This window comes from Bos mutus, chromosome 9 (genome assembly GCF_027580195.1).
Source record: "Bos mutus isolate GX-2022 chromosome 9, NWIPB_WYAK_1.1, whole genome shotgun sequence".
Lineage (NCBI taxonomy): Eukaryota > Metazoa > Chordata > Mammalia > Artiodactyla > Bovidae > Bos > Bos mutus.
The window spans coordinates 53,768,261-53,782,547 of record NC_091625.1 but is presented as its reverse complement, the minus strand read 5'-3'; the positions used below and the strand labels follow the sequence as shown (position 1 = coordinate 53,782,547).

General features: G+C 38.2%; 1 protein-coding gene across 1 annotated transcript; it reads left to right on the top strand.

Annotated features, from left to right (window-relative positions):
- Positions 1–10,453: 10,453 nt before the first annotated feature.
- FUT9 (fucosyltransferase 9) lies at positions 10,454–13,963 on the top strand. The gene has a single exon (XM_070377131.1). The coding sequence runs from the start codon at positions 10,454–10,456 to the stop codon at positions 11,531–11,533; it is 1,080 nt and encodes a 359-aa protein (XP_070233232.1). The 3' UTR covers positions 11,534–13,963.
- Positions 13,964–14,287: the final 324 nt, after the last annotated feature.

Here is a 14,287-nt window from a genome sequence, read left to right as displayed (position 1 = left end):
ATATCAGTTCAGTTCAGTCGCTCAGTCATGTCCAACTCTAGCGACCACATGGAGTGCAGCACACCAGGCCTTCCTGTCCGTCACCAACTCCTGGAGTTTATTCAAACTCATGTCCATTGAGTCAGTGATGCCATCCAACCATTTCATCTTCTGCTGTCCCCTTCTCATCCTGCCTTCAATCTTTCCCAGCATCAGGGTCTTTTCAAATGAGTCAGCTCTTCGCATCAGGTGGCCAAAGTATTGAAGTTTCAGCTTCAACATCAGGCCTTCCAATGAATATTCAGGATTGATGTCTTTTAGGATGGACTGGTTGGATCTCCTTGCAGTCAAAGGGGCTCTCAAGAGTCTTCCCTAACACCTCAGTTCAAAGCATCAATTCTTTGGCTATCAGCTTTCTTTATAGTCCAACTCTCATATTCATACATGAGTACTAGAAAAACCATAGCCTTGACTAGACAGACCTTTGTTGTCAAAGTAATGTCTCTGCTTTTGAATATGCTGTCTACGTTGGTCATAACTTTTCTTCCAAGGAATAAACATGTTTTAATTTCATGGTTGCAGTCTCCATCTGCAGTGATTTTGGAGCCCAAAAAAAATAGTCTGTCACTGTTTCCCATCTATTTGCCATGAAGTGATGGGCCCAGATGCCATGATCTTTGTTTTCTGAATGTTGAGTTTCAAGCCAACTTTTTCACTCTCCTCTTTCACTTTCATCAACAGGCTCTTTAGTTCTTCTTCACTTTCTGCCATAAGGGTGGTGTCATCAGCATATCTGAGGTTATTGTATTTCTCCCAGCAATCTTGATTCCAGCTTGTGTTTCCTCCAGCCCAGCATTTCTCATGATGTACTCTGCATATACATTAAATAAGCAGGGTGACAATATACAGCCTTGACATACTCCTTCTCCTATTTGGAACCAGCCTGTTGTTCCATGTCCAGTTCCGTTGTTTCCTGACCTGCACACAGATTTCTCAAGAGGCAGGTCAGGTGGTTTGGTATTTCCCATCTCTTTCAGAATTTTTCAGTTTATTGTGATCCACACAGTCAAGGGCTTTGGCATAATCAATAAAGCAGAAATAGATGTTTTTCTGGAACTCTCTTGCTTTTTCAATGATCTAGCGGATATTGGCAATTTGATCTCTGGTCCCTCTGCCTTTTCTAAATCCAGCTTGACATCTGGAAGTTCATGGTTCATGTATTGTTGAAGCCTGGCTTGGAGAATTTGAGCATTACTTAACTAGCGTGTGAGATGAGTTCAATTGTGCGGTAGTTTGAGCATTCTTTGACATTGCCTTTCTTTGGGATTGGAATGAAAACTGACTGTTTCCAGACCTGTGGCCATTGCTGAGTTTTCCAAATTAGCTGGCATATTGAGTGCAGCACTTTCACAGCATCATCTTTTAGGATTCGAATAGCTCAACTAGAATTCTATCACCTCCCTTAGCTTTTTTTGTAGTGATGCTTCCTAAAGCCCACTCGACTTCACATTCCAGATGTCTTGCTCTAGGTGAGTGATCACACCATCGTGGTTATCTGGGTCATGAAGATCTTTTTTACATGATTCTTCTGTGTATTCTTGCCACCTCTTCTTAATATCTTCTGCTTCTGTTCGGTCCGTGCAATTTCTGTCCTTTATTGAGCCCATCTTTGCATGAAATGTTCCCTTGGTATCTCTGATTTTCTTGAAGAGATCTGTAGTGTTTCCCATTCTATTGTTTTCCTCTATTTCTTTGCACTGATCACTAAGGAAGGCTTTCTTATCTCTCCTTCCTATTCTTTGGAACTCTGCATTCAAATGGGTATATCTTTCCTTTTCTCCTTTGCTTTTCACTTCTCTTCTTTTCACAGCTATTTGTAAGGCCTGCTCAGATAGCCATTTTGCTTTTTTGCATTTCTTTTTCTTGGGGATGGTCTTGCTCCCTGTCTCCTGTACAATGTCATGAACCTCTGTCCATAGTTGATCAGGCACTCTGTCTATGAGATCTAGTCCCTTAAATATATTTCTCATTTCCACTGTAGTATAATAGTTAGGGATTTGATTTAGGTCATACTTGAATGGACTAGTGGTTTCCCTACTTTCTTCAATTTAAGTCTGAATTTGGCAATAAGGAGTTCATGATCTGAGCCACAGTCAGCTTCCAGTCTTATTTTCGCTGACTATATAGAGCTTCTCCATCTTTGACTGCAAAGAATATAATCAATCTGATTTTGATATTGACCATCTGGTGATGTTCATGTGTAGAGTCTTCTCTTGTGTTGTTGGAAGAGGGTGTTTGCTATCACCAGTGTGTTCTCTTGACAAAATTCTATTAGCCTTTGTCCTGCTTCATTCTGTACTCCAAGGCCAAATTTGACTGTTACTCCAGGTGTTTCTTGAAGTGAAGTGAAGTGAAATGAAGTCGCTCAGTCGTGTCCAACTCTTTGTGACCCCATGGACTGTAGCCTACCGGGCTCATCCGTCCATGGGATTTTCCAAGCAAGAGTACTGGGGTGGGTTGCCATTTCCTTCTCCAGAGGATCTGCCCTATGTAGGGATTGTACCCAGCTCTCCCTCATTGTAGGCAGACGCTTTACTGTCTGAGCCACAAGGAACTTCCTACTTTTGCATTCCTGTCACTCATAATGAAAAGGACATCTTTTCTGGTGTTAGTTCTAGAAGGTCTTGTAGGTCTTCATAAAATTGTTCAACTTCAGCTTCTTCAGCATTACTGGTTGGGGCACAGACTTGGATTATCATGATATTGAATGGTTTGCCTTGGAAATGAACAGAGATCATTCTGTCATTTTTGAGATTGCATTCAAATACTGCATTTCAGACTCTTGTTTACTATGATGGCTACTCCATTTCTTCTAAGGGATTCTTGCCCACAGTAGTAGATATAATGCTCATCTGAGTTAAATTCACCCATTCCAGTCCATTTTAGTTTGCTGAATCCTAAAATGTCAATGTTCACTCTTGCCATATCCTGTTTGACCACTTTGCAATTTGCCTTGATTTATGGACCTGACATTTCAGGTTCCTATGCAATGTTGCTCTTTACAGCATCAGTAAAGAGACTTGCTTCCATCACCAGTAACATCCACAACTGGGTGTTGTTTTTGCTTTGGCTCCCTCTCTTCATTCTTCTGGAGTTATTTCTCCACTGATCTCCAGTAGCATATTGGGCACCTACCATCCTGGGGGATTCATCTTTCAGTGTCCTATCTTTTTGCTTTTTCATACTGTTCATGGGGTTCTCAAGGCAAGAATACTGAAGTAGTTTGCCATTCCCTTCTCCAGTGGACCACATTTTATCAGAACTCTCCACCATGATCCAGATAATTGTGGATATATTTTGAAAGGTTTAAGTTAGATACTTCATATACTGCAGAAAGAAAAGCTGAAAAAAAAAAAAAAAAAGAATCAATTGGGGCTTTGTTTTTTTCATTTTTGGCTTGATTATGGCTTTTGTTTTTGTTGTTTGTTTTGATTTCTTTGTCTCAAGAAATATAATCAATTATAACTAATATAAACAAAAAGACAATTTTTATGTTTATGGAGTAGCTCTTGGAGCTAAAGGCGTATCTCAAGAACCAAGCCCAGGAAGGCAGTGTCCTGAGTAGCTTCTTGGTGGCAGGTAGCAGAGTTCATATAAGTCTTCTCAGGGAACTCCAGTGTGATTAATTATCTCCAACATTTTTCTTTCTTGGCCCTTACATGCAAGTTTTAAAGTCCCAGAGAGAGAGAGAGTTTGAATGATCTGGCATCCATCCTCAATAGTGGTTAAGAAAAAGTCACAAAGATTTCACACAGGAGAGGAGAGGTATATCCTGATAGGCAATTGGGATGCTATTATCAGAAGAAAAGTGAGTGGTTGCCAGACAGTAAAAACCAGGAAATATCTGCCACAGAATCTAGACACAATATGCTTACAAAGCAAACTTTTGTGAAAAGGCTGATTTCATGATCTATTGAAAGACTCTGCTTGCTGCTGCTGCTGCTGCTAGTTCACTATAATTTGTTTCCTTATGTATTGTATCCAGACATTAATACTAATGAGTTATGTTTTGTACTTAGGGGAGATTGTGTGTATGTAGTTAGAAATAGTAATAATTTGCACAGAAATCAGAAAGAATCTATTATTCCAAAAGATTTCAGCTGTTATGAGAACTCTGATTCTTGACTAATAAGAAATAATAATGTAATAGCAAACACATGCTTTCTATGGTCTAGGCAGAGAAGGAAATGGCAATGCACTCCAGTACTCTTGCCTGTACTTGCCACTCCAATACTCTTGCTTGTCCACTCCAATACTTGTAATTGCCACTCCAATACTCTTGCTTGTCCATGGGGTCGCACAGAGTCAGTTACAACTGAAGCGACTTAGCATGTATGCATGCATTGGAGAAGGAAATGGCAACCCACTCCAGTGTTCTTGCCTGGAGAATCCCAGGGATGGGGGAGCCTGGTGGGCTGCCGTCTATGGGGTCACACAGAGTCAGACATGACTGAAGCGACATAGCAGCAGCAGCAGCATGGTCCAGGCACTATAGGAAGCACCTTAAAATTTTTACTTTCTATAACAGGAAAAAGTTGCAATGTGAATATATATGGCAATCCTTGTTTTTTAAACTATTTCTAATTTCAATCCACCTATCAATTTTTGGTGATTCATTTCAGGTTTTTGGGGTTGATCTGAGTTGATCTATAGATGCCCAAGTAGATCCAAAGTTCTGTTCAAAGGGTTTGTGATTTTTACGCATTTTTACTGAAGATTAAAAAGTTTGCCTTAACAGAAGTAGTTTGATTATGAATTTTCACAACATATAGAAAAGGTACCAAATAGGGATTATCAAAGATGTTGACCCAAGGACTCATAATGGCACAAGGGAAGAACTTCTTCCGACCCCACATCCTAGCTAGTGTGAAATAGAGAGGTGGATTGAAGAGGATGTAGTGACTGCAATCTAGGAATAAAGACCAAGTGGCAAGTTACAAACCTAACTATTCTGTTCTATCTTAAGCTTTTAGGCAAGTATTGTATAATACTCCATAGTATATCCCTATTTCTTTCTTTCTTTTCTAAAATTGAAGTATAGTTGCTTTATAATGATGTGTTAATTTCAGATTAAGGCTATATATATATATTATTTTTCAATGAAACAGAAGACAAAAAAAACAGTCCAAAATGTAGTACTTGGATGCAATCTCAAAAATGACAGAACGATCTCTGTTTGTTTCCAAGGCAAACCATTCAGTATCACAGTAATCCAAGTCTATGTCCCAACCAGGAATGCCGAAGAAGCTGAAGTTGAACAGTTCTGTTAAGACCCACAAGACCTTCTAGAACTAACACCACAAAAAGATGTCCATTATATTATAGGGGACTGGAATCCAAAAGTAGGAAGTCAAGAAGTGGAGTAACAGGCAAATTTGGCCTTTGGAGTACAGGGCAAAGGCTAATAGGGTTTTGCCAAGAGAATGCACTGGTCATACCAAACACACTTTTCCAACAATACAAGAGAAGACTCTACACATGGACATCACCAGATGGTCAATACCGAAATCACATTGATTCTTTCTTTCCAGCCAAAGATGGAAAAGCTCTATACAGTCAGAAAAAACAAGACCAGGAGCTGACAGTGGCTCATATCATGAACTCCTTTTTGCCAAATTCAGACTTAAATTGAAGACAGTAGGGAAACCCAGTAGGCCATTCAGGTATGACCTAAATCAAATCCCCTACGATTATACAATGGAAGTGATAAATAGATTCAAGGGATTAAATCGGATAGACAGAGTGCCTGAAGAAATATGGACAGAAGTTCATGACATTATATGGGAGGCAGTGATAAAGACCATCCCCAAGAAAAAGAAATGCAAAACGGCAAAATGGTTGTCGGAGGAGGCCTTGAAAATAGCTATGAAAAGAAAGGAAGTGAAAAGCAAAGGAGAAAAGAAAAGATATACCCATTTGAATGCAGAGTTCCAAAGAATAGGAAGGAGAGATAAGAAAGCCTTCCTTAGTGACCAGTGCAAAGAAATAGAGGAAAACAATAGAATGGGAAAGACTAGAGATCTATTCAAGGAAATTAGAGATACCAAGGTAATTTTTCATGCAAAGATGGGCTCAATAAAGGAAAGAAGTAGTATGGACCTAACAGAAGCAGAAGATAGTAAGAAGACGTGGCAAGACTACACAGAAGAACTATCCAAAAAAGATCTTCATGACCCAGATAACCATGATGGTGTGATCACTCACCTAGAGCCAGACATCCTGGAATGTGAAGTCGAGTGGGCCTTAGAAAGCATCACTATGAACAAAGCTAGTGGAGGTGATGGAATTCCAGTTGAACTATTTCAAATCCTAAAAGATGATGCTGTGAAAGTGCTGCACTCAATATGCCAGCAAATTTGGGAAACTCAGCAGTGGCCACAAGACTGGAAAAGGTCAGTTTTCATTCCAATCCCAAAGAAAGGCAATGCCAAAGAATGTTCAAACTAATGCAAAATTGCAACTCATCTCACATGCTAGTAAAGTAATGCTCAAAATTCTCCAAGCCAGGTTCAACACTATGTGAACCATGACCTTCCAGATGTTCAAGCTGGATTTAGAAAAGGCAGATGAACCAGAGATCAAATTGCCAACATTTGCTGGATCATTGAAAAAGCAAGAGAGTTCCAGAAAAACATCTACTTCTGCTTCATTGACTATGCCAAAGCTTTTGACGGTGTGGATCACCACAAGCTTGGAAAATTCTGAAAGAGATGGGAATACCAGACCACCTGACCTGGCTCCTGAGAAATCTATATGCAGGTCAAGAAACAACAGTTAGAACTGGACATGGAACAATGGGCTGGTTCCAAATGGGAAAAGGTGTATGTCAAGGCTTTATATTGTCACCCTGCTTATTTAACTTATATGCAGAGTACATCATGAGAAACGCTGGGCTGGATGAAGCACAAGCTGGAATCAAGATTTCCAGGAGGAATATCAATAACCTCAGATATGCAGATGACACCACACTTATGGCAGAAAGCAAAGAACTAAAGAGCCTTTTGATGAAAGTGAAAGAGGAGAGTGAAAAAGTTGGCTTAAACTAAGCTTTCAGAAAACTAAGATCATGGCATCTGGTCCCATCACTTCATGGCAAACAGATGGGGAAACAGTGGAAACAGTGGCAGACTCTATTTTTTTGGACTCCAAAATCACTTCAGATGATGACTGCAACCATGTTTCTCCTTGGAAGAAAAGCTATGACCAACCTAGACAGCGTGTTAAAAAGCAGAGACATGACTTTGCCAACAAAAGTCCATCTAGTCAAAGCTATGGTTTTTCCAGTGGTCATATATGGATGTTAGAGTTGGACTATAAAGAAAGCTGAGCGCCGAAGAATTGATGCTTTTGAACTGTGATGTTAGAGAAGACTCTTGAGATTCCCTTGGAGTGCAAGGAGATCTATCCAGTCCATCCTAAAGGAAATCAATCCTGAATATTCACTGGAAGGACTGATGCTGAAGCTGATACTTGGCCACCTGATGCAAAGAACTAACTCATTTGAAAAGACCCTGATGCTGAAAAAATTTGAAGGCAGGAGAAGAAGGGGGAAACGAGGATGAGATGGTTGGATGGCATCACCAACTCAATGGCCATGAGTTTGAGTAAACTCCAGGAGTTGGTGATGGACAAGGAGGCCTGACAGGCTATAGTCCATGGGGTTGCAAAGAGTCAGACATGACTGAATGACTGAACTGAACTGAAGTGAATTCTTTTTCAGATTGTTTTCCATTATGTTATTGTTCCCTGTGCTATACAGTAGAACCTTGTTGTTTATCTATTTTATATATAGCATTGTTTATCTGTTAATCCAAAACTCTTAATTTATCCCTGCCTCCCTTTCACCTTGGGTAAACATAAGTTGGTTTTCTATTTCTGTGAGTCTATTTTTATTTTGTAAATAGGATATTTTGATACCATTTTTTAGATTCATAAATAGTACCATATGATATTTGTCTTTGTCTGACTTACTTCACTTAGTATGATAATTTCTAGGTCTACCCATGTTGCTACAAATGGCATTATTTCATTCTTTTTTATGGCTATGCAATATTCCATTTTATATATGTGTCACATCTTCTTTATCCATTCATCTTTCAACAGACATTTAGGTTACTTCCATGTCTCTGGTATTGTGAAGAGTGCTGCTAAGAATACTGGGGTCCATGTATCTTTTCAGATTAGATCTTTTCCAGGCATATTCCTGTTTGTTTCCATTTAAAGTTAAGGTTCAAAACACACACATGCCTAAGTGGAATTACCACACCTTGAAGAAGTCTCCTGTTCTTAGTTTCACGTTTCTGTCCCTAATACCTTGAAGTATATTTATGGTTTGAAAATCACAACATGAACCTTTTCTTTTCCAAGTTCTTCTATCCTTTAATGCTCAGTAGATCATTCTTAAAGTATGACCAAAGGTCTCTTTATGGAGAATGCAATTATACACATGCCAATTCTTACAAGTAGTACTTTTACTGAAGTTTCTGTTATTTTTAATGCTGTAGTCTTTAAACTATATTTCTTCATATTACTTTAAAGTATTAAAATGATTTAAAGACTTTAATTATACTCTTTATTGTTAAAATTAACTTTATGTTTATGTGTATTGCTATCTCTGGTGAGACCTATCGTAACAAACTGCAAGTCCTTAAAATATAGGTTATATGAGAAATTCAAGACATGTTAGGTGTCCAACTGAATTTTAGTAATGAGGAATAGGTGAAAAAGTTCTTGTCAAAGGGAAGTCAATTTGGCTCCAAGGGGCAAAGTTTTCTGACAGCTTCTGTAAAAAGCAGGTGTTACTGAGTAACAGCTCTGTTGTTTAGTAATTGACCCCAATACCAGTGGAAAGTTGAGAGCATAGATGATATGCAGAGAGTTAACAAGAAGAACCTCAAGAAACTCAAAATGTCCAGGAATCAGGAAAATTTAGAGGCACATAATGGAAGGAATATTGTGTCTGCCTAGCAACCAGTTTTTCCCATTTGGCCAAATAAAGTGTTGTGGGACTAAAATGTACTATATGCCAACTTTGGGATGCAACAAAGAGAGTCAAAACTGGGAAAATTTGCTCAACTACTGGTAAGAATACCTGTAAGTCATTTCATTCTATAGAGTGATATGTGTTAAATATACCAATAAAGCAACTAAGTATAATTTCATTCATTCATACTTTGTTTATTTTTATTTATCTAGTTACCAATGCTTATACCTTGAGAATCCACCTGAGGTACACAGCAATCCACCCATTCATTTATGCAGTATATATAGCATCTACTAAGCATATATTAAGCACCTACTGTAACCTGGTGATGAGGATATAGCCATGAGAAACAAAGCTTCTCATGAAGTTTACGTTCTGGTATCATCAAGATGACTGTATTCTCTGGCTGCAGCCTAGAGAATCAATGATTATAAAAATGGAGTCATCAAGTGCCTAGATTCTGGACCCAGAGCCTGTGTTTAAAAGAATGCTCTGCCACTGACTATGCATGACTTTGGAGTTTCTTAACCATTTGGTACCTCAATTTCTTCATGAATGAGATGAAAATATAATGAGTTAGTACATATACTTACACAGAGATACACACACATGTAAATATATAAATTAATACATATGTTGTTAATGTAAGTCCTCATATTAATGCATGGCACTAAGGAGCACCAGATAACTGTCAGGTATTGTTCTTATTAAGGGAAACTGATCAAAATTTGACTCATGGGTAAATGGTGGTAGTGTTAGTCACTAAATAGTGTCCAACTCTTTGCAGCCCCATGAATGGTAGCCCACAAGGCTCCTCTGTCCATGGGATTTCCCAGACAAGAATACTAGAGTTGGTTGCCATTTCCTTCTCCAAGGCATCTTCCTGACCCAGGGATTGAACCCACATCTCCTGCATTGGCGGGCAGATTCTTTACCACTGAGCCACCAGGGAAGCCCTCACTTATATAAAGGGCAGAGATTAGAGAAATCAAGACAGTAAACTTGATGTGCAATGTACCTCAATGGATTACTGATGCTTGTATTACTTGTTCAAAGAGGATTTAGAAGGCAAGAAACAGCATAATTCAATGGGTAAGCTACCTATTTTGGGCCCTCAATTTCCTCATTCTGCAGAGAAGAGGGGATAAAAGACCTCATTGATAGGGGTAATGTGTTCAAAGTGCTTGGCACCAAGCCTAGTTGAGAGTGAGTGTTTAGGAAACAGGTACTGTTTGCAACTTGATTTTATTGAGCAGACACTATGTTTAGTTTTTGGTGACACTGGAAAAGAAAATGCAGTTGATTTTGTGATTAAGTGTATTTTAGGATGTACCAGCTATTTATCTCAAAATGTATTTGTGATTAACTCTTCATCCCTACCTCTACCTACTCCTCTATCTTTCTTTCCCTTTCTGTTTCACAGAAAAAATTATGACCTCAGCATCCAAAGGAATTCTCCGCCCATTTTTAATTGTCTGCATTATCCTGGCCTGCTTCATGGTGTGTCTGTTCATTTACATCAAGCCCACCAACAGCTGGATCTTCAGCCCGATGGAGTCAGCCAGCTCAGTGCTGAAAATGAAAAATTTCTTCTCCACCAAAACTGGTGATTTTAATGAAACTACTATTCTGATTTGGGTGTGGCCATTTGGGCAGACCTTTGACCTTACATCTTGCCAAGCAATGTTCAACATCCAAGGATGCCATCTCACGACAGACCGTTCTCTGTACAACAAGTCTCACGCAGTTCTGATCCACCACCGAGACATCAGTTGGGATCTGACCAATTTACCTCAGCAGGCGAGGCCACCCTTCCAGAAATGGATTTGGATGAATTTGGAATCACCGACTCACACACCACAGAAGAGTGGCATTGAGCACCTGTTCAACCTGACTCTGACTTATCGCCGTGACTCAGATATCCAAGTGCCTTATGGTTTCTTGACCGTAAGCACAAACCCCTTCGTGTTTGAAGTGCCAAACAAAGAGAAGTTAGTGTGCTGGGTTGTAAGTAACTGGAACCCTGAGCATGCCAGGGTCAAGTATTACAATGAGCTAAGCAAAAGCATTGAAATCCATACCTATGGGCAAGCATTTGGAGAATACGTGACTGATAAAAATTTGATTCCTACCATATCTACTTGCAAATTTTATCTTTCCTTTGAAAACTCAATCCACAAAGATTACATCACAGAAAAGCTCTACAATGCTTTTCTGGCTGGCTCTGTGCCTGTTGTTTTGGGGCCATCTAGGGAAAACTATGAGAATTATATTCCAGCAGATTCATTCATTCATGTGGAAGATTATAACTCTCCCAGTGAGCTAGCTAAGTATCTGAAGGAAGTAGACAAAAACAATAAATTATACCTTAGTTACTTTAACTGGAGGAAAGATTTCACAGTAAATCTTCCTCGATTTTGGGAATCACATGCATGCTTGGCTTGTGACCATGTGAAAAGGCATCAAGAGTATAAATCCGTTGGTAATTTAGAGAAATGGTTTTGGAATTAAAGTTTTCCATCATATACACATTTGACAAATCATTTTGATGAGATATTATCCAGGTTTTAAGGATGAGAAGAGACATTATTCTGCTTTTGTGTCATAATTTATTTGTATCACTCTCTCGGGTGACATGTATATTTTGATGGAGATTTTTAAGAGTGCAGCATCAGCAATCACTCCACTTGGTTTTAAATTATCTTATATATACCTAATTATGTGCCCTGAAAAATAATTCATTATTCTCTATCATTTGTAAACCTCTTTTTTTTTCATGTTTTTGTTGTTATCTCTAATGTAACTGTGATTTGATTGTTGTTCCTAAACTGATCAGTTGTTTCATCCACTTGGTAAATGAAGACACATATCTTCAAGTATGAAATATTTTCATTAAACATTATCATCTCTAGTTCCCAGTTGGCATAATGAAGCAAAGGAAAATCAATTTGTAATTGAATTCTAACCTCTTTGACTTTGAAGTTGAACAATGTATAACTCTCTATTTGATCTGTTTTTCACCTGTTTGATACGTTTGTGAATGCAGAATTATTCATGTAGTGAATAAGCCAGATAGTGGAGCAGAACTGTTCTATTCAGGAAGCTATTAGGCTTCTCGTTTATTTTCATTAAGTTGACTTGCAAATGCAGTCACTTGTTCTCATGATATTAAGCTAAATTACTTAAGTATTTTTAAATATCCAATTTGGGGCAATTTTTGGTGCCTGGGAAATAATCCTAGTAACACTTAAGAAAAGCTAAGATAGTTTTCTTCCTGATCTTAACACTCATTATTATAATAAAACAAATAACCTCATCAAATGACAAGGGAAAAGGGTAAGTGTAGATACAAGTCATGTTTATAAATGGTACATTTATGTACAGTTTCTAACATATCAATTTAAAATATTTTTTTCTAAAGGCCCAATGTCTAAAACATTTTCCCATACCTATGGACATCTAAATTGAATATTTGAGATGTTTGTCCTATTATTTAAAAGAGCCTAAATAAAATTAGGGCTTCCCTGGTGGCTCAGATGGTAAAGAATCTGCCTGCAATGTGGGAGACCTGGGTTTGATCCCTGGGTTGGGAAGATCTCCTGGAGAATGGAAAGGCTACCCACTCCAGTATTCTGGCCTAGAGAATTCCATGGACTGTATAGTCCATGGGGACACAAAGAGTCATACACGACTGAGCAACTTGGCTAAATAAAATTTTCATCAAGGTGTTAAGTATAAAATGTTAAACATAATAAAGTGGGAGTCAATAGGGAACACATGCTAACACAAAATGAGACTTCAATGCATATTTGTTGAGTTAATAAATGGATGACATTTAATGTCATCAGAAAAGCTTTGCTTATTCCAATAAAGTGACAGCTCTAGTCTAGAGTTTCTAACTTGAGATGATGTTTTATATCCATTTTTGTAATTATCCATAAATGGCAATATGACCATCACCCTCAGGGTTTTACAGAACCTGAGTAAACTTTCATTACACTAAGTTTTTAGAGAATTCACCCCTGAACTTGCAGTTGCTGTACAGTGTTTCTCCTCCATACAGTTAAGGGCTGGATATAAGCAGAGAACAGTAAATGTGAAATGATGGGACTCTAGGGATTCTCAAATAAACCATTTCCCAAAAGAATCTTTAATGACTTTATTCCAGTCAGACCAAAAACCCATCAAAAGTGTTAGAATGTACTAATGACATCTATTTGAGTCTGTTTGTGGATTATTCTTATAGTCCTCTATATCAATAGAACTCAAATCCACAATTTTCTACATCAAATGTAAGCTAGACAGAGAGGCAAATTTGGATTCAGAAAGCAGGAGTTTATGTCCAACAATCCAGGCTGCCTTCTGAGGAAAGGAGCTCTCAGTACCACTAGAAGGATTTGAACAGAGGAAAATTACTGCATTGGTTGAAGGACTGTTTGATCTTCAGGTTCATTCCTTTACCCATGATTGAACAGGCTCCTTGTGTCAGGCAAGGCCCTGACCAGAGAAAAGATGAACAAGGTACCATCACTGCCTTAAAGAAACTTACATTAAGTCGAGAGATAAGGAAAACTTCCTTTGAGTCTATGTTTAGGCACATATACTCTGAATGAAATTTATATGAGTCACTGCTGACTTAATGAAAATAAGATAATAAATTTCTCCAACTGATTAGCTATTTGGCCAGTTTATGAGCCACAGACTTTGTTTATTCATTTGACCCAATGGAAGATGCCTGTCATATTATCTCTTATAACTGGATAGCATCCAGAAATGGCATGTCTGTGTAGGTGCCCTCGTAGATAAGGAAAGATTTCCACCCTCATTTATTTCATCATGTTCAAATAGATCAAACATTTATGTTTACATTGTTATCTTTTTGACCTACTAAAAAGTGTAGGGATCTAAAAAGAATGCATTACTAACAAATTTAGAAATATCTACTTTCTTCAAAAGCAGAAAAGCATTCAATAAAAAGCCTTTACTGCCTTGGATGCTCATGATTGCAAAGAACCAAGAAACCTGAGGGCAGTACCCTTATTGTTAACTATGAGTTTGGTCTCTTTCTCAGTCTGAGACTATAATTACATTCTGATAATATGGCTCAAGCTAAGGCAATAATACTAAGTGACTAACTAGCACATCTGTATATTAAAAATCCATTCTCAAGCCTCCAAAGAATAAGTTTTCTTAATTTGAAGTGCCAAAAATGAATGAAAACTTCAGTTCTAGGTCCATTGATCAGTGAGTTTTAGGACTGGAAGT

Bases quoted from the DNA above. Each gene is read 5' to 3' on its own strand.
- FUT9 (XM_070377131.1), top strand. From the start codon at position 10,454: ATGACCTCAGCATCCAAAGGAATTCTCCGCCCATTTTTAATTGTCTGC.